Genomic DNA, 21140 nt, shown 5'->3' with positions numbered 1-21140 from the left:
TACATATTGAACTTCAATCGTCTCATAATCTTCACCGTCATAATCATTGGCCTGTACAGAGAATTAAGTCAAAACCACAAGTCCAAATCCCCATCTCCATCCATGGCGTAGTAAAGGGTCTGATTTAGCAAGCTGGCTACTGCAGGACAACAACACAGCCAGACCAGAAACACACATTACTCCTGAACGTACAGTATTTAGGCTTGCTATAACAAAGGGCTTCAATACTTATTGACTCAAAACATTTCAGATTTACATTGTTATTATCTTGTAATAATTTCAAAAAACAAAATTCAACTTTGACATTGTGGGGTACTGTGTATAGATCAGTGGCACAAAATCTAAATATAATACATTTTCAATTTGGCTGTGGAAAATGTGTAAAAAGTCAAGGGGTGTGGATACTTTCTGAAGGCACTGTATGAGTGTTTAAGGGTAGGTGTCCACACTGTGGAGTTGCCTGATGGGGTCCGCTCTGCATTGACGTGTTTCTGTTGTTGAGTAAATTACTGGTTAATCAAGTGCAGGGAAACAAACACCAGAGGCCTGCTATACCTGTCTGTAATCTCTATCTCCTCACCTTAATCACATTGCACTCGAGGGACACTGCCTGTGTTTATACTGTATGTGTGTGAGCGTGTGTTCAGCGTTTGATTGTGTGCATGTGTGTGTGTCTTAGCCTCAGTAGAATGACTCTGTCTTAGATAAGGCTTAATTAATGTTGCTCTCTCCACAACAGGGAGGTGAGTCTCTCCCCCCTCTCTCTTTCTCTCCCACCCCCATTCCTCTCTCTCTCCCCCACTCTCTCTCTCACTCTCTCTCTATCGCTCTCTCTCCCTGCCCTCTCTCCCTCCCTCTTTCCCCTCATCCTCAAGTATCTCCACTGTTAATTCATCCAGTTGTCACCCACAACACCCACATTCTCTGTATGACGTGCGTGTGTTTGGTGTGTGTGAGTGCCTGTGTATAATGCCATCCCTGTGTGATATGAGGTCAGTGGTGAGCTCCTCTCGTGTTCTCTGTATGTGGCTCTGCTGTGTCCTCAGATTCATGATCCTCTCTTAGACCCCTGCACTCCCCTGTCCCCTTCACTCCCTCAGCTGTGGATAGAGTTACCCTCTCTTCACCACACCCTACGCACACACACACACACACACACACACACACACACACACACACACACACACACACACACACACACACACACACACACACACACACACACACACTTCTTGGCAGCTCTCTCTTTGCCTGGGCAGACTCTATAAACCCTGAGCCCCAGCCAGGCTCCTCTTGCTGTGAAAAAACAATTTACACACTCACACTAACCCCCCCCTGCCTGCTGGAGCTAATGGGCTAACCCAGTGCTTCCTCTGTCCACCCCCGCTGCAGAGGGACAGATGGTACATACTGTTGGTGCTGCTCTAACTGCTCTGTCATTGATTCAGTAGTAACACAGTCGTCAGTCTACAGCCTGCCTGCCTGCAGAGAGAGAGCCAAAACAGGAAGATAGAAAGAGAGGACATAAGGAGAGAGGAAAAGAGAGTGATTGTGAGAGAGAGAAGCAGGGAAAGCGTCCAGCCATCTGTCTGTCTCCAGTCTGAAAGCCACAGCCGCCCTCTTTGTTTGGCGTCCCTGATATGACCCTGTTTAAAAGTGAGCACCACCGCAGCCCACGATGTGAGTATGCCAGGCTATAGATACCCCTCTATGTGTGTCTGTGTCTGTATGTTTCAGTGTGTATGTACGCATCTCCTACTCACTCTCTCTCTCTGCTTATACCTCCCTTCTACCTTATACCTCCCTCCCTGTTTTTGTCTATCCCCGTCTATCCCTTTTTTCGCCCCCCTTTTTCTACTTTTCACTCCCCTTTCTTTCACATCTCTTTTCTCCTTCCTCACTACTTTCTCTTGGTTTCTCTCCCATTGCCTCTCTATTCCCTAAATCCCCCCGTCCCTATTTTCCCTCTCCTTACTCTATCCCCCCTTTCTCTCTCCCTCTGGTATTTCCTTATGCCGACCCTTACGCCTGGCCAGTGATAACCCTGTCTAATGGAACGAGAGACAGAACGAGAGAAGGAGAGAGAGGAGTGAGTGAGGTAGTGAAAGGATCCTGAGTTGAGGTGACAGGAACTCGACTGTTTACTCTCCGAACACAGCTGTGCTTAACCAAGGACTGGAGAGGTGTGTTTGAGAGGACGTGGGCGTGATGAGAGCGTGTTATGTGTCTGTCATTCATCTGTGTGTGTGTGTGTGTGTGTGTGTGTGTGTGTGTGTGTGTGTGTGCGCGTGTGTGCGCGTGTGTACGTGGGTGCTTGCGAGAGAGAGATAGCCAGACAGAGGCAGCCAGACAGAGAGGAAGAAAGAGATCACTTATGCATGTCTACATACATGCTACAGTATGGGTGAGCATGGGTGCATGAGATTGAGTTACGACAGATGTCCGTAACTGTGATAGTGTGCTGGCCAACAGAATGGTGCTGGTTTTGGACTCTCTGTGGCGTCAGGCTGTGTGCTTGACAGGCTCTCCTGCACTGCTAGACTGTGTGAATCGATCCTAGACCAGAGCAGCTCAGGAGGAAGAATAAGGGCACAGGGTCAGCTCTCTCTCACTGGAGCAGAGAGGACAGAGAGAGAGTCTTCAGGACCCGAGGGCTAGAGCTGAGCCTTCACTGGAGTTGTCAATAACTGTGGAGACTGGGATTACATCAGTGAACAGGGAAGATGCTATTTCTATTGCACATCTTAGCCACTGCATGCGTGTATGTGTGTGTGTGTGTGTGTGTGTGTGTGTGTGTGTGTGTGTGTGTGTGCATGTGTATGATTCTGGGCCTTGGGGGATGCCACTGTTTCTGGTGTGTGAGCCAACACAGAATGAGGTTCATTTTCACCTTTGACAGAACAGTTATTAGATACTGGTATGTCTGTTTGTCTGTATGGCTGTCTTTAACTAGAGTATCGGACTGTCCTGAAAATAACTAGAATATCAGACAGTCCAGAAAAGAGAGAAAGGGAAAGGGGGAGAAGACATTTATTAAAGGCCCACTGCAGTCAAAAACATAATTTGACTATGGTTTATATATATTACCACACTATGAGGTTGAAATTGTAAAAATGATAATAATGCCCTTTTAGTGTTAGAGCTGTTTGAAAAGACCACAATTTCAGCCTGTTTGGGTGGGATGGAGTTTTGGCCTTCCATGGTGACATCACAATGTGGTAAATTAGTTAACAGACCAATAAGAAAGATAGTTCCAAACCTCTCTGCCAATAACAGCTAATTGTCAGTTTTCCCTTCCTAACTCAGACCACTCCCAGACAGTTCTAGCTAAATTCTTGCTTGAGAAATTGCCCTATGCTAAGAAGCTATCTTTCTTTTTGACTATTTTAGTTGAAAACAATCACAATGACCTGATGCATAAAAAAATGATGACAGGCCTTATGGAAACAGCTAATTTGTCGGTAAAACTTCCCAATGTCGACAAAACGAAATACGCTAGACAACGTGGGATATTTATTTTGTCTGTGAAATAGATTATGCAACAACTGCGGTGGAAAAGCTTTTATGCGCAAATATTGACAGAAAAACCATACTGCCTCAGTAAACTTGGAGTCACGTGATGATGTTGTAGCCTACTACCACCACAACATGGAAAACAATGCAGTTTATAGGCAGATTCAATAAGTTATGATGAACAATTTCCAATAAATATCGAGCGTAGGCTATCATTTAAATAATGCTGATGTCATGATGATCGGTGCTTGGCTGCCAATTCTAACAATAAAAAAGGATCTTGCTTTTATCCATATCATCTTATTACCTACACTGTCAACTTTATCAGCTAACTTTTGTCTAAAGAACATGGGACAAAACCAGATTGGGTTCGTATGCTATTTATCGCAATTCTTTCGCAGTTTTTGTGACAAAACCATACATAGTGTTAAAAATGCAATGGAAACACATTCAACTTTAGTTTTTTATTCAGTACATGAAACTTAAGGCTCGATTCAATCCGATCCACTTTAGCCAACATCCACATAGCAGTTGTTTTGACGATGTCTTAGGTGGAACTGCATTACAGCTGTCAAAAGTGGCTCTCGGCATTATACCTAAAGAGGACATTACCATTGGCAGCACAGAGCTGATGTCACGTCCTGACCATAGTAAGAGGTTATTTTCTATGGTAAGCGTGACATGGGGTGTTTTGTGTTTTTCTATGTTTTCTATTTCTATGTTTTAGTTCTAGTTTTTTATTTCTATGTTGTTGTTTTTTGGGTTGATCTCCAATTGGAGGCAGCTGGTCCTTGTTACCTCTGATTGGAGATCATATTTAAGTAGGGGTTTTCTTCCTGGGTTTTGTGGGTGATTATCTTTTGAGTAGTGTTTGTTTCTCTCTGCGTCATGGTTTGTTGTTTTTTGTAAATTCAGTTATTTTGTGTATTGCAAAAGTTTCACGGATTTAATAAAATGTGGAACTACAACCACGCTGCACTTTGGTCCAATCCTTTCGACAACCGTGACAGAATCACCCACCAAAAAAGGACCAAGCAGCGTGCCCAGGAGGAGCAGGGATCCTGGGCTCGGGAGAAGAGGGAATGGAGGACGTCCTGGACCTGGAAGGAGCTAATGGCAGGGGACAAGACCCTGCCATGGAAGCAGGTGGAAACGGCGCAAGCGGAATGGCGATGCTATGAAGAGCTAGCCCAACGACGGAAGCCCGAGAGGCACCCCCAAACAAAAATTGGCAGGGGGGCACACGGGGAGTTTGGCAGAGTCAGGGTGGAGACCTGAGCCAACTCCCCGTGCTTACCGAGGGGAGCAAGTGACGGGACAAGCACTGTGTTATGCGGTGATGCGCACTGTGTCGTCAGGGCGCACTCACAGGCCGGTGCGATCTGTGCCCACGCCTTGCAGTTGTCAAGCTGGGTTGAGCATCCAGCAAAGACGGGTTGTGCCAACCATAAGCTCCAGACCTCCAGTTCGCCTCCACGGCCCAGTATATCCTGTGCCTCCTCTCCGCACTCGACTTGAGGTGTGTGTTACCAGTCTGGCGCCACCTATGCCAGTCCCACGCATCAGACCTCCAGTGCGCATCCCCAGTCCGGAGCCTCCAGCGACGCTCCCCAGCCCGGAGCCTCCAGCGACGCTCCCCAGCCCGGAGCCTCCAGCGACGCTCCCCAGCCCGGAGCCTCCAGCGACGCTCCCCAGCCCAGAACCTCCTGAGATGCTCCCCAGTCCGGAACCTCCTCAGACGGCCTGCAGCCCGGAGTCTTCAGCGGCGGCCTGCAGCCCAGAGTCTTCAGCGGTTCCGGGATCCTTTCGACAACGTGACAGTAGCATTAACAGAAATCCCATGCAGCATTGTTTACAAGTGGATCACTGGAATGTGAGATGTAATCTACACCTCCATTAGGATGATAGAAATCATTATTATTTAGTTTAATGATTGTTCAATTTAAGAGTAATTATTTCTATATAGCCTACGCTTTCTTGTTCTGAACTTCTTATTCAAGTGGGGCGGGTGTGGCTTCGTGACATTGATCGCAAGAGCAGCTGCTCACTGATTTGACAGCCAACACCGCCAAAACATCGCTATACGATCGTCTGCTATCACAGGTTAGTGCTGGATCTGATTGAATCTAGGCCTTAAGCGCAAAAGTGCTTTTATGTGGACTGTCATCACATTCAGTATTTTATTTGCTAAAAAGTCAGTTTGATTGAAACCAGTCGCTCTGGATAAGAGCGTCTGCTAAATGACGTAAATGTAAATCTAAACCTCTGGTGGGAAAATGCACATATATTGTTTTAATATCCGCATTCAAATCTGTCGCCAAATGGGTGGAAGTTTAGCTAGTAAGGCACTTAAATGTTACCGAGAAATGATTTGATATTGAGATTAAAAAAACAGATGCATCGTACCTTTAAGGGTTATAGAGCTTTTAAGGAACAGAGAAAGAAAATGATTTACAAAAATAACCGAAAAAGCTAGAGAGAGACAGAGTGAGAGGATGAGAGAGGGAGGAAGAGTCCTCAGAGAGCAAAAAAGATAGAGAGAGACAGAATGAGAGGATGAGAGAGGGAGGAAGTCCTCAGAGAGCAAAAAAGATAGAGAGAGATAGAATGAGCGGATGAGAGAGGGAGGAGGAGTCCTCAGAGAGTGAAAAAGATAGAGAGAGATCCGGAACAGAACTAGATCCAAATGCTCTTCTCTCGTGTGTTTAGATTACTAAGCATATGAACTTAGGACCCACTGGGCACAAACTTGTCAAATCAAAATTGTTTCAATGTAATTAGTCAACGTATTTTGACGTGGAATCTACATGGAAAATACATTGGATAAACATCAACATAAACTGTTGTTTTGAGGGTGACAATTTGAGGGTGAAATTGCAACCACAGCATTATGCCATAATTATAACCAATTTTCAACATAGACAAACCTTGTATAAAATATGTTGAACCTTTGAAACAACATTAGATCTTCAACGTTATAACCACTATCAGAAAAAATACTGGGCAGCACCTCCTACTGGAGAGTTGATCTGCAACTATTCATTTGTTCTCCCATTCAGGGTTTAAACTTAACCCATCTTTTATATTTGTCACTGACTACTACCAATGTGCTATCGTGAAAATTATTATAGAGAGATCTCTTAATAACTATACATTCACAGTTTGTCTATAAATTAATGATTGATATGTTGGATTCATGTCTCCATTACAACCAAAAATCTAAGTTCAAGAATAGGACTAAATCAAATCAAACTTTATTGAGAGTGCATTTAAAGTTGGATTACATTTGAGGCATTGGACAACCTCCCTGGTCTTCGTGGTTGATTCTGTGTTTGAAATGCACTACTCGACTGAGGGACCTTACAGATAATTGTATATGTGCGGTACAGAGATGCGGTAGTCATTCAAAGATCATGTTAAACACTATTATTGCACAAAGTGAGAGTCCAGGCAACTTATTACGTGCCTTGTTAAGCACATTTCTACTCCTGAACTTTATTTAGGCTTGCCATAACCAGTGGTGTAAAGTACTTAAGTAAAAATACTTTAAAGTACTAATTAAGCAGTTTTTGGGTCGTATCTGTCTGTACTTTACTATTAATATTTTTGACAACTTTTACTTTTATTTCACTACATTCCTAAAGAAAAAAAAAGTACTTTTTACTCCATACATTTTCCCTGACACCCAAAATTACTAGTTACAATTTGAGTGCTTAGCAGGACAGGATGGTCCAATTCACACACTTATCAAGAGAACATCCCTGGCCATCTCTACTGCCTCTGATCTGACTGACTCACTAAACACAAATCATGTCTGAGTGTTGGAGTATGCCCCTGGCTATCTGTAAATAAAAATTCATAAAATAATCATGCCATCTGTTTTGCTTAATATAAGGAGTTTGAAATTTGATACTTAATTATGTTTCAGCAATTACATTTACTATTGATACTTAAGTATATTTAAAACCAAATACTTTAAGACTTTTACTCAAGTAGTATTTTACTGGATGACTTTCACTTTTATTTGAGTCATTTTCAATTAAGGTACGGTATATTTACTTTACTTTTACTTTAGTATGACAATTGGGTACTTTTTACACAATTGGCTATAACAAAGGGGTGGAATGCTTACTGACACAAGACATTTCAGCTTTTAATTTTTAATGAATTCGAAAGAAAATGTAAAAACATAATTCGACTGACATTATGGGGTATTGTGTGAAGGCCAGTGACAAAAACAAATCTCTATTGAATCCATTTAAATTCAGGCTGTAACACAACAAGATTGTGAATACTTTTTGAAGGCACTGTATACTCCTATATTCTTCAAGAATCAATGGGTACATATCATTAATTTATAAGTCCAAAAATGTATGTTGCAACTACGGATTGCCCCTTTAACAGGCAGTGACCTTCATACAGCAGAACCATGTCGCCATTTCAATGTGATCCCCTAACCTGCCCCCAAAAATGTTTTCTGTCCACTGTTCCACAAATGCCAAGCAAAATCTTTCCCTTGTCCCGCATTTGGGTTTTTAAGATTTGGTCACCCTAATTCCAACTGGTGGAAACATTGCTACTGCAAGAATTTGAGTAGAATTTGCAGTTTTATATATGAAAAACAATCACGCGTAAGTTTTTAAATATATGAAACAGCAAATGTGATTTTCACATGTGAAAGTTAATATGTGAAGCTGCAAATTTCACATGTGATACTGCAAGTCACATGTGAGGTGAAAACCTTTTATTCTCCTCACATGTAAAACTCTAAATGTAATACATGTGAAAATATGGTTTCACGTGTGAAATTTAAGCTCCACATGTGAAAACAGCTATTTCACATTTTTGCAAGGGTGTATGTAGTGAGAGCCATTACAGTAGATCCATTACAGAAGAGGTGGTATGAATAAATCAACACAGCAGCACCAGCAGGCTCACCAGACAGACCCCCTGATACTGAGCACATCTCCCCACAGCGCCACGCTCTCAGAGGGCAGAGTGTGTGGTGTCCTTACAGCATACAGTATACCTGTATATTACTAGCAAAAGTCATATGGAATTAAGTATGTCTAAGAATGCGGTGAGAGAGGTACGGCCAGGCAGCTTGTATCAGAAACAAAGACCAGAACCACTGGAGCGACTGAGTTTCACGTATCTGACTCATGCAAATTTCACACGTGTCCGAAAATACTGTTTTTTTCACATGATTTTTTCGTGTTGTTTTGTAAGGGCAATAATGCAACTGTCAGGAATGCTGTGATGTACCTTCTCTACTGTCTTTCTAACCTATTCTCTCTCCCTCTATCCCCCTTTCTCTCTCTTTCAACAGTCTCTCCCCCGTCTTTTTCTCCATCCTCTCTCTCCCTCTCACGCCCACTCCCCGTCATGCTGCTTTGTTAGGCCTATTGTTATGACAGTGATGTTGGTGATTGCTCAGCTTGTGATTTCGTCAGTAAGAACCCTGTCAGCAGACTCTGATCTGAGATCAAATGGACCGGGACTGCTGTCAGAGAAAGCAGATGGGAGTGATCCAGGAAGTCAGATCTGAGAACAGCACGATGGTAGAGACTTTGCATTGTGTGTCAGCATGATGTGAACAGGCAGGTGGGCTGTGCTTTAACAGTCTCATTTGACAAACTATCCATTCTGCCACTGCAGAATGCCAGCCTCGTGTGTGTGTGTGATAGGCGATGCCACTTGCCAAAAACACACAGGGCTCCACGCTGTGCAGGATCCCCCACAATTCATCTGTTCCTGGAGTGCACAAAACTGCCAAAATGTCACTCCACTCTCTACACAGTTCATGGCTCTCATTACATCATCTTTTCCACATCGGGGGCTTGACTCCCAGTTTAAGAGCTCACAGCATTTGCCTGAGTAAAAAACAAATAAAAAACAAGACCTAATTCCAAGTAGGATGTTTTTGCTTATGCATATCCTCCTCTCTTCCAGGTAATGTGATTAAGCTGGCTTTAGATATGAGCATTTACCATAGCTGGTGGTGAGGCAGAGTAGAGGTCAGTGGGAGAGGCAGGAGCCAACAGTCAGTCAGTACACGGCAGTAGGGATTATGGATTTATAATCCTGTGGTTATGATTACAACTCATTTCATGTGACCTTGGTTTTGGTCACACTGAGAGACAGTCACTGGCTGCAGCCACTTGTTTGATGACGCATCTCTGTTTCAGTTTACTGGTTTTTTGGTTGATGAGATTCTATACCGAGTCCTCCATCCTTTCAGGCCTCTTTGTCATCATGTTCACAGACTTCAACACAAAGATTGTGGAGATAAACTCATGAACAAGGGATAATCAGAATCGAGGTCAATGCAGTGTTCATTTTGTCAAATTAGGAAGTGAATTGGAATTTGTCTGTTTTCAATGTTACATTAATAGTGGGACTGAAAAAGTGGACATATTGTTTGTTACAATAGTTCATTCCTACCCCTGCTGTTGAACTCTAATCAGAAATTCCATAAGGAATTGAATAGAAAAAAATGCATAGAACACCTTGTCGATGACTGTTTGTTTTTTACTGTAGGCCTGTGTTCATGTTATAAAGTGCCATCTTTGTAGGCTTGAAAAATCCTAGGAACTTTCCCCAAATTCACAGGTTTTTTAGAAATCCTGTTTTTTAAATGTATTTTATTTCACCTTTATTTAACCAGGTAGGCAAGTTGAGAACAAGTTCTCATTGACAATTGCTGTCACAGTGTTGCTAGGAGTGGTGGTAGGAGTCAGGCGCAGAGAGCAGAGGTACGGAACTTTGTGTTTATTTGAACAAAAAACAACATGATCAACGCCAACACAAACGGCGTGGGAAAATTGCCAAGTGCCCAAAACAGGTGCACAGCATGTATACAATATTAAGTAAATAATCGGCAGCACATCCAACGACAAAAGTACAACCTGACGCTAAAATAATCCCGCACAACACTGGGCGGGCTAACCAGGCTTAAATAACCAAAATCAAAAGACCAAATGAGGAACAGGTGCAAACAATAAGACATACCAAACGAAAAGGAAAAAGGGATCAGCGGCGGCTAGTAGGTCGGCGACGACGACCGCCGAGCGCCGCCCGAGCAGGCATGGGAGCCACCTTCGGTGGGATTCGTGACAATTGCGACCTGGCCAAGATAAAGCAAAGCAGTTTGACACATCCAACAACACAGAGTTACACATGGAATAAAACAAACATATAGTAGAAAAATAAGTCTATATACAATGTGAGCAAATGAGGTGAAATAAGGGAGGTAAAGGCAAAAAAGGCCATGGTGGCGAAGTAAATACAATATAGCAAGTAAAACACTGGAATGGTAGATTTGTAGTGGAAGTGCAATATAGAAATAGAAATAAAGGAGCAAAATAAATAAATAAATACAGTAGGGGAAGAGAGAGTTGTTTGGGCTAAATTATAGATGGGCTATGTACAGGTGCAGTAATCTGTGAGCTGCTCTGACAGCTGGTGCTTAAAGCTAGTGAGGGAGATAAGTGTTTCCAGTTTCAGAGATTTTTGTAGTTCGTTCCAGTCATTGGCAGCAGAGAACTGGAAGGAGAGGCGGGCCGAAGGAGGAATTGGCTTTGGGGGTGACCAGTGAGATATACCTGCTGGAGCGCGTGCTACAGGTGGGTGCTGCTATGGTGACCAGTGAGCTGAGATAAGGGGGGACTTTACCTAGCAGGGTCTTGTAGATGACCTGGAGCCAGTGGGTTTGGCGACGAGTATGAAGCGATGGCCAGCCAACGAGAGCGTACAGGTCGCAGTGGTGGGTAGTATATGGGGCTTTGGTGACAAAACGGATGGCACTGTGATAGACTGCATCCGATTTATTGAGTAGGGTATTGGAGGCTATTTTGTAAATGACATCGCCGAAGTCAAGGATCGGTAGGATGGTCAGTTTTACGAGGGTATGTTTGGCAGCATGAGTGAAAGATGCTTTGTTGCGAAATAGGAAGCCAATTCTAGATTTAACTTTGGATTGGAGATGTTTGATGTGAGTCTGGAAGGAGAGTTTACAGTCTAACCAGACACTTAGGTATTTGTAGTTGTCCACATATTCTAAGTCAGAACCGTCCAGAGTAGTGATACTGGACGGGCGGGCAGGTGCAGGCAGCGATCGGTTGAAGAGCATGCATTTAGTTTTACTTGTATTTAAGAGCAGTTGGAGGCCACGGAAGGAGAGTTGTATGGCATTGAAGCTTGTCTGGAGGGTTGTTAACACAGTGTCCAAAGAAGGGCCAGAAGTATACAGAATGGTGTCGTCTGCGTAGAGGTGGATCAGAGACTCACCAGCAGCAAGAGCGACGTCATTGATGTATACAGAGAAGAGAGTCGGCCCAAGAATTGAACCCTGTGGCACCCCCATAGAGACTGCCAGAGGTCCGGACAACAGGCCCTCCGATTTGACACACTGAACTCTATCAAAGAAGTAGTTGGTGAACCAGGCGAGGCAATCATTTGAGAAACCAAGACTATTGAGTCTGCCGATGAGGATGTGGTGATTGACAGAGTCGAAAGCCTTGGCCAGGTCAATGAATACAGCTGCACAGTATTGTTTCTTATCGATGGCGGTTAAGATATCGTTTAGGACTTTGAACGTGGCTGAGGTGCACCCATGCCCAGCTCTGAAACCAGATTGCATAGCGGAGAAGGTGCGGTGGGATTCGAAATGGTCGGTAATCTGTTTGTTGACTTGGCTTTCGAAGACCTTAGAAAGGCAGGGTAGGATAGATATAGGTCTGTAGCAGTTTGGATCAAGAGTGTCCCCCCCTTTGACGAGGGGGATGACCGCAGCTGCTTTCCAATCTTTGGTAATCTCAGATGACACGAAAGAGAGGTTGAACAGGCTAGTAATAGGGGTTGCAACAATTTCGGCAGATAATTTTAGAAAGAAAGGGTCCAGATTGTCTAGCCCGGCTGATTTGTAGGGGTCCAGATTTTGCAGCTCTTTCAGAACATCAGCTGACTGGATTTGGGAGAAGGAGAAATGGGGAAGGCTTGGACGAGTTGCCGTGGGGGGTGCAGTGCTGTTGACCGGGGTAGGGGTAGCCAGGTGGAAAGCATGGCCAGCCGTAGAAAAATGCTTATTGAAATTCTCAATTATAGTGGATTTATCAGTGGTGACAGAGTTTCCTGTCCTCAGTGCAGTGGGCAGCTGGGAGGAGGTGCTCTTATTCTCCAAGGACTTTACAGTGTCCCAGAACTTTTTTGAGTTTGTGTTGCAAAAAAAAAAAAAAAAAATAAAAAGCTAGCCTTGGCTTTTCTAACTGCCTGTCTATATTGGTTTCTAACTTCCTGTCATGTCCTGACCAGTAAAGACGTTATTTGTTATTGTAGTTTGGTCAGGACGTGGCAGGGGGTGTTTGTTTAATGTGTTTCGGGGTTTGTTGGGCAATGTTCTATGTTAGTCTATTTCTATGTCTGTCTAGTTTATCTATTTCTTTGCTTAGTTTATTGGTTTAACCTTCAATTGGAGGCAGCTGTTTCTTGTTGCCTCTAATTGAAGGTCCAATTTAGTAGGGGTGTTTTTCTATGGGTTTTTGTGGGTAGTTGTTCCGTGTTTAGCGTTTAGCCTGACAGGACTGTCTTCGTCGTCATTGTTTGTTATTTTGTTTTGTGTTCACGTGCCTTCAAATAAAGAAGATGAGTTCACACATTCCCGCTGCGCCTTGGTCTACTCCATACGACGAACGTGACAGAACTACCCACCACCAACGGACCAAGCAGCGGAGGAAGGAGCAGCAGAGGTATCTGGAATCATGGACATGGGAGGAGATTTTGGACGGGGCAGGACCATGGCACCAGGCTGGGGAATACCGACGCCCTAAGGAGGAGCTGGAGGCAGCCAAGGCGGAGCGGCGCCGTTACGAGGCATTATATACGCCGATTGGCAAACCCGAGAGGCACCCCCAATAAAAACATTTTGGGGGGGGCACACGGGGAGTATGGCTAGGTCAGGCAATAGACCTGAGACAACTCCCCGTGCTTATTGTGGGGAGCAGCGGATCAGAAGAGCGCCGGTCTATGCGGAAGTGCGCACGATCTTGCCCATGCGCACGCACAGTCCGGTGCGAGCGATTCCAGCCCCTCGCAAGTGCCGTGCTAGAGTGGGCATACAGCCAGGTAGGAGTATGCCTGCGCAGTACATCTGGCCACCAGTACGTCTCCTAGGCCCAGGCTACCCTACGCCTGCTCTACGCATGGCAGCCATCAGGCCTCTGCACAGCCCAGTTCGCCCTGTGCCAGCACTCCGCCCATGCAGGGCTACTGTTACCACCCAGCCAGGACGGGTTGTGCAGGCTGTGCGCTCCAGATCTCCAGTGCTTGTTCGGTATATCCAGTGTATCCAGTGTATCCAGTGTATCCAGTTCCTGCTCCTCGCACTAGCCCTGAGGTGCGTGTCTCTAGTCTGGCGCCTCCAAAGCCAGCACCACGCACCAGGCCTCCAGTGCATCAGCCCAGTCCAGTCCGTCCTGTTCCTGCTCCTCGCACTAGCCTTGAGGTGCGTGTCTCCAGTCTGGTACCTCCAGTACCAGCCCCACGCACTAGGCCTTCAGTGCGTCAGCCCAGTCCAGTTCATCCTGCTCCTGCTCCTCGCACTGGCCTTGAGGTGTGTGTTACCAGTCTGGCGCCTCCAAAGCCAGCCCCACACACTAGGCCTGTAGTGCGCCTGTCCAGTCCAGAGCTTCCGGCGACAGTTCCCCGTCTAGAGCTTCCGGCGACAGTTCCCCGTCCAGAGCTTCCGGAGACAGTTCCCCGTCTAGAGCTTCTGGCGACAGTTCCCCGTCTAGGGCTTCCGGTGTCAGTTCCCCGTCTAGAGCTTCCGGCGACAGTTCCCCATCCAGTGCTTCCGGCGACGTCCTACAGTCCGGAGCCTGCAAAGACGGCCCACAGTCCGGAACCGACAGAGACGGCCCACAGTCCGGAACCGACAGAGACGGCCCACAGTCCGAAACCTGCAGAGACGGCCCACAGTCCGGAACCTGCAGAGACGGCCCACAGTCCGGAACCTGCAGAGACGGCCCACAGTCCGGAGCCTGCAGAGACGGCCTACAGTCCGGAACCGGCGTAGCCAGAGCCGCCCTACAGTCCGGAACCGGCGTAGCCAGAGTCGCCCTCCAGTCCGGAGCTCCCAGAGTCGCCCTCCAGTCCGGAGCTCCCAGAGTCGCCCTCCAGTCCGGAGCTCCCAGAGTCGTCCTCTAGTCCGAGGTCTCCAGCGAAGCGCATCAGCCCGAAGTCTCCAGCGATGCGCATCAGCCCAAGGTCTGCAGCAACGCGCATCAGCCCGAGGTCTCCAGCTACGCGCCTTAGCCCTGAGCCTTCAGCGGGGGTGGACAGGTTAGGTTGGGGATTAAGGCCAGAGCCTGAGCCACCTCCATAGTAGGAGGATGGGGGAGGGGGGGTGTAGCACAAGAACCGTCGGTGACGGTGGCCACCCTCCCTTCGCTCCCTTTAGTTGGGATTATTTTTGTTTGGGGGTTTATTTTTGTGTTTATTTTTGTATTTTTTTTGGAGGTGCATCCGGGGTCTGCACCTTTGCGGGGGGCACTGTCACGTCCTGACCAGTAAAGAGGTTATTTGTTATTGTAGTTTGGTCAGGACGTGGCAGGGGGTGTTTGTTTAATGTCTTTCGGGGTTTGTTGGGCAATGTTCTATGTTAGTCTATTTCTATGTCTGTGTCTAGTTTATCTATTTCTATGCTTAGTTTATTGGTTTGACCTTCAATTGGAGGCAGCTGTTTCTCGTTGCCTCTAATTGAAGGTCCTATTTAGTAGGGGTGTTTTTCTATGGGTTTTTGTGGGTAGTTGTTCCATGTTTAGCATTTAGCCTGACAGGACTGTCTTCGTCATCATTGTTTGTTATTTTGTTTTGTGTTCACGTGCCTTCAAATAAAGAAGATGAGTTCACACATTCCCGCTGCGCCTTGGTCTGCTCCATACGACGAACGTGACACTTCCCTGAAAAGTTGCATATCACGGGGGCTATTCGATACTAATGCAGAACACCACAGGATGTTTTTGTGTTGGTTAAGGGCAGTCAGGTCTGGAGAGAACCAAGGGCTATATCTGTTCCTGGTTCTAAATTTCTTGAATGGGGCATGCTTATTTAAGATGGTGAGAAAGGCATTTAAAAAAAATAACCAGGCATCGTCTACTGAAGGGATGAGGTCAATATCCTTCCAGGATACTCGGGCCAGGTTGATTAGAAAGGCCTGCTCGCTGAAGTGTTTCAGGGAGCGTTTGACAGTGATGAGTGGAGGTCGTTTGACCGCTGACCATTTACGGATGCAGGCAATGAGGCAGTGATCGCTGAGATCTTGGTTGAAAACAGCAGAGGTGTATTTAGAGGGCAAGTTGGTTAGGATGATATCTATGAGGGTGCCCGTGTTTACGGCTTTGGGGTGGTACCTGGTAGGTTCATTGATAATTTGTGTGAGATTGAGGGCATCAAGCTTAGATTGTAGAATGGCTGGGGTGTTAAGCATGTCCCAGTTTAGGTCACCTAGCAGCACGAGCTCTGAAGATAGATGGGGGGCAATCAGTTCACATATGGTGTCCAGAGCACAGCTGGGGGCAGAGGGTGGTCTATGACAGGCGGCAACGGTGAGAGACTTGTTTTTAGAGAGGTGGATTTTTAAAAGTATAAGTTCAATTGTTTGGGTACAGACCTGGATAGTAGGACAGAACTCTGCAGGCTATCTCTGCAGTAGATTGCAACACTGCCCCCTTTGGCCGTTCTATCTTGCCTGAAAATGTTGTAGTTAGTTGTAGTTAGATTTCAGACTTTTTGGTGGTCTTCCTAAGCCAAGATTCAGACACGGCTAGGACATCCGGGTTGGCAGAGTGTGCTAAAGCAGTGAATAAAACAAACTTAGGGAGGAGGCTTCTAATGTTAACATGCAAGAAACCATGGCTATTACGGTTACAGAAGTCATCAAAAGAGAGCGCCTGGGGAATAGGAGTGGAGCTAGGCACTGCAGGGCCTGGATTCACCTCTATATCGCCAGAGGAACAGAGGAGGAGTAGGATAAGGGTACGGCTAAAAGCTATGAGAATTGGTCGTCTACGACGTCCGGAACAGAGAGTAAAAGGAGCAGGTTTCTAGGGTGATAAAATAGCTTCAAGATATAATGTACAGACAAAGGTATGGTAGGATGTGAATACAGTGGAGGTAAACCTAGGCACTGAGTGATTATGAGAGAGATATTGTCTCTAGAAACATCATTGAAACCAGGTGATGTCATCGCATGTGTGGGTGGTGGAACTGAGAGGTTGGATAAGCTATAATGAGCAGGGCTAGAGGCTCTACAGTGAAATAAGCCAATAAACACTAACCAGAACAGCAATGGACAAGGCATATTGACATTAAGGAGAGGCATGCTTAGCCAAGTGATCAAAAGGGTCCAGTGAGTAGTGAGGTCGGTTGCAGTCACGGCGATTCAGACAGCTAGCCGGGCCATGGGTAGCAAGTTGGCAGAAGATTGTCTGTTATTAGCCACCTCGTGCGTTTCCGTCGGTAGATTAGTGGGGTTCCGTATGGTAGAGGCGAATCAATAAAATTGGCAAAATAGTTATAGTTATAGTGGCCCAAGAAAATTGTCCGATAGACCTATTCAGATAGCAGCCGATAAGGCAGCAAACGATTAGCGGGCCGCAGATGGGCGTTTGGGTTACGTCGCAACGGAGGGGCCAGTTGGATAACTCCCTCGGGCAGATAACGTCGGTAGTCCAGTTGGAGGTGGTTGGAGGTTTCCGAAATTTCTGCTCATTCTCTCCTGATTTCAGGAATCTTTCAACCGGAATTTCTGGAAAATCCCGGAATTTTGGGAAAGTTAGCGTAATTTTTCAACCCTACACGTGTTTGTGTGTCCATCCCACATCCTGACTCTGGGTTGACTAATCTGCTCAGGGTGCGTGGCCAACTAATGTGTGCACTGGCTGCACTGTGGTGACTGTCCTATATCCTCATCCATTTATGTGTATGTGACTACTTTGAGTCCCTTTGAGTCTGTTAGCCTCCCTGGTTTTTCCTTAATAGACTCTCAATCTGTTTCCGCTGTGCAGGTGGGTCCTCTGTTTACAAACCCCTCAACACATAATGCTCTTCCACCCCCATAGTGCTAATGCCACCTCTGGAAGCCTGCCATTTAGACAACAACAACAGAACACATAAGTGTCAAAAATTGGCACTCTTGTTATTCTACTCTTGTTCTATCCCCAGCAGACATTAAAAGCTTCGTGGTAGTGTTTTTAGATGTTTTTAGTGTTGAGAGGCATCCTGGAATGTGTTTGGATTGAGTTCACAGTGGGAAAGCTAATTGCATTGTATTGCTTTTCTTTCCTTTCATCTCTCCCTGTCATTATTGTTGTTCCTTGAAACCAATTGAGTTTTATTGTCATATTGCATTTGACTCTGTTACAGGCCATTTATATATAGTACATGTTCTCATCGTAGCATTGGTTATGGAAGGCAAAAATACTCACATCATGTTTGACAAGCACACTTTGCATAACACCATTGTAGGTTGCCATCAGCTGAAAACATTGCAATGTCCATTCTTACAAAATCAATAAAGATACAAAATATCTGAATAGCTAAATGCAGAGCAGGAAGTGAGAAGGCGGTCAGGGGCAACTTTTACCTTCAACAAGTAAAGTAAAAAAAATCACTGTAGAATGTATTTTGAGAGATCCGGTTTTTCTACAGTCAAAATATTACAACAGCCACAAGGCTGTTGAGAACCAAAGCAGCCATGACTGCAGTTGTTTAACATAGCAGTCAGTCTATTTCCTGTAGTCTCAAAATTATTAAATGTTTTGTTTTAGGTAATAAAGTTTTATGTAAAACATTATTTCTACTTCAAATGGAGCACACTTTGTTAAACTGCAGTGGGCTAAATCAGGCTCACACAGTGTTTCTTGGTAGTCTTAAACAAATCTACTTTGAAACAAAAGTATACACCTCACACAGATGGTAACACACCTGTACCATGTCAGATATAAAGTTGAAATTAATTACATTTTGAGTTTGCATCCCAATATTAGACTTTATATGCATCACAGAAAACTTTTTAATATAGAAACACAGGATTTTTGGCGTACTTTTTGTATCACGTTTATTAATTATGGGTTGATGAAAAATATGAATAATATTCCACCCATGAAGCCGCTAGAGGGCGATTTGGTCATTTGACTGCAGGAAAGGGAAATAATGTAATTCAAATAAGTTGACTCACCCACATAAGTACACCTGGATGCACATACATTTTAAAGACATCCTCCAGAAATGTATGAACGTTTACTGTTGAAAAGTGACATCCCTAGTATAAATACAGTAAAGTGCAGACACTAAAGGGTAAAACATTATGTTTTGAGTAAAATTGTGTTTTTTAGACATAACTGTAAACTTCAAGGAGTAGGGCATTCAATGAGTTGGTCTGATGGGAACCCGTGATGTCATCGGCCTCCCCCTTGCTTGAGCATCTCCAATCCAAAGTTATATCTAGAATTAGATTCCTATTTTGCAACAAAGCCTCCTTCACTCATGCTGCCAAACATACCCTCGTAAAACTGACTATCCTACCGATCCTCGACTTCGGCGATGTCATTTACAAATTAGCCTCTGACACTCTACTCAGCAAATTGGATGCAGTCTATCACAGTGCCATCCGTTTTGTCACCAAAGCCCCATATACTACCCACCACTGCGACCCGTATGCTCTCGTTGGCTGGTCCTCGATACATATTTGTCGCCAAACCCACTGACTCCAGGTCATCTATAAGTCTTTGCTAGGTAAAGCTCCGCCTTATCTCAGCTCACTGGTCACCATAGCAACATCCACAAAAAATAAAAAATAAAAAAACATCCACCCATTGCACGCGCTCCAGCAGGTATATTTCACTGGTCATCCCCAAAGCCAACACCTTCTTTGGCTGCCTTTCCTTCCAGTTCTCTGCTGCCAATGACTGGAACGAATTGCAAAAATCACTGAAGTTGGAGACATATCTCCCTCACTAACTTTAAGCGTCAGCTGTCAGAGCAGCTTACCGATCGCTGCAGCTGTACACAGCCCATCTGTAAATAGCCCATCCAACCAACTACCTACCTCATCCCCATATTTGTTTTTGTTTTTCTGCTCTTTTGCACACCAGTATTTCTACTTGCACATCCTCATCTGCACATATATCACTCCAGTGTAAATTGCTCAATTGTAATTACTTCGCCACTATTGGCCTATTTATTGCCTATTGTGTTATTGACTGTACGTTTGTTTATCCCATGTGTAACTCTGTTGTTTTTGTCGCACTGCTTTGCTTTATCTTGGCCAGGTCGCAGTTGTAAATGAGAACTTGTTCTCAACTGGCCTACCTGGTTAAATAAAGGTGAAATAAAATAAATTAAAATAGGAACAATAGAGGAGCAGAAGAGAACAAAAGAGTGTCTGCAATGTCAAAACTAAAATGTCATGACTTACCTGGACCACCTATTGAGATGTGCCTTTTGTTTTGTAAACAGTGGCGTGTATTAAAAAATTACCAAGAAAAAAAACATTAAATAATGTATCTTTCGTCTCTCTGTGTTTCATAATTTTCATGTAGGCTATCTATCTGATGCTGTCTGGTCCAAACAAATATGACATTGTTGCCCCCAGTAGCATTGAAGGCAAGGGAAGCCAGCGAGCATCTGGCCTCCCTTGACAAAAATAGTCTCCAAACTTTGCCAATCCGCATTGAGCTGTACTGAGTGAGCTTAACTGTGTATGGTCCTGGCACACCAAAAAAAGTGTCAAGGGAAGCCAGCTTGGATTTGGCATCCCTCCTATTAAATCCCATTGAAATTAATTGACAGAAAAACTTTCATTGTTCCGTCTTGTTGTGTTGTTGTCTTCCGGTGGCTAGCTAGCCAGCTAGCTAAAATTGGCCCTTTCCTAAATTAGCCATGGATGGAGATAGAGATTTGGATTTGTGGTTTTAATTAATTCTCCATATCGGCCAATGATTATAATGTTGATTCTGATCCAACCATTAATTCATACATTGTTGTGCCCCTGGCCTGAGATAATGGAAGTTCAATATGTAGCTAGATGTAGAAGGCTATGTTAACTAGCTAACGTTGCCCATGAATGGAAGTTAGGCTAGCGAGCAAGCATTTTAGCCAGGTAGCCTAGGACAACAACAAATAAAAGCATGTACTGTATGACAGACTGTTTCGTCAACAAGAAAGAGAGGAGGATGGCTTTGGCGTTTCTCTACAAGTAGGGTGAGTCAACATGTTTCTCTACATGCACGAACGTGCACACACACACACGCACAGAAATCAGAAACATGGACAGCCACATCATATTTAGCTTACGCTGATTGGATAAAATTATTTTTGGTATCTTTTAGTTGTCACTGTATTAGACTAAGCAGAGGTGATTTGATGATGTTGAAATGTTGAAGTTGAAATGGTGCTGGAATAGTGGACGCAGTTCCTGTTTTTCTTGTGACTTGCGATATCTCTCTCTGTGGTTCTAAATCAGTAGTTGTTCAGTGGTTCGAAAATGTGGTAAACATTAACTTGCTTGACCATGCTGTAGGTCTGTTACTGTACATGCAATATGCTTTGTGGACTTCACTGGACAGAGG

General features: G+C 44.7%; 1 protein-coding gene across 1 annotated transcript in view; it reads left to right on the top strand.

Moving 5' to 3' along the window:
* Positions 1 to 1393: 1393 nt before the first annotated feature.
* The window catches only part of LOC115167178 (RNA-binding Raly-like protein), an 84358-nt gene continuing 64611 nt past the window's right edge, over positions 1394 to 21140 (top strand). Inside the window, exon 1 of the mRNA XM_029721349.1 lies at positions 1394 to 1680. Coding sequence (XP_029577209.1) covers positions 1641 to 1680 — 40 coding nt within the window. The 5' untranslated portion in view covers positions 1394 to 1640. The remainder of the gene's footprint in view (positions 1681 to 21140) is intronic.

This window comes from Salmo trutta, chromosome 29, assembly GCF_901001165.1.
Source record: "Salmo trutta chromosome 29, fSalTru1.1, whole genome shotgun sequence".
Taxonomy (NCBI): domain Eukaryota; kingdom Metazoa; phylum Chordata; class Actinopteri; order Salmoniformes; family Salmonidae; genus Salmo; species Salmo trutta.
Note: the sequence above shows the minus strand (reverse complement) of the source record. Positions and strands in the feature narration are given on the sequence as shown.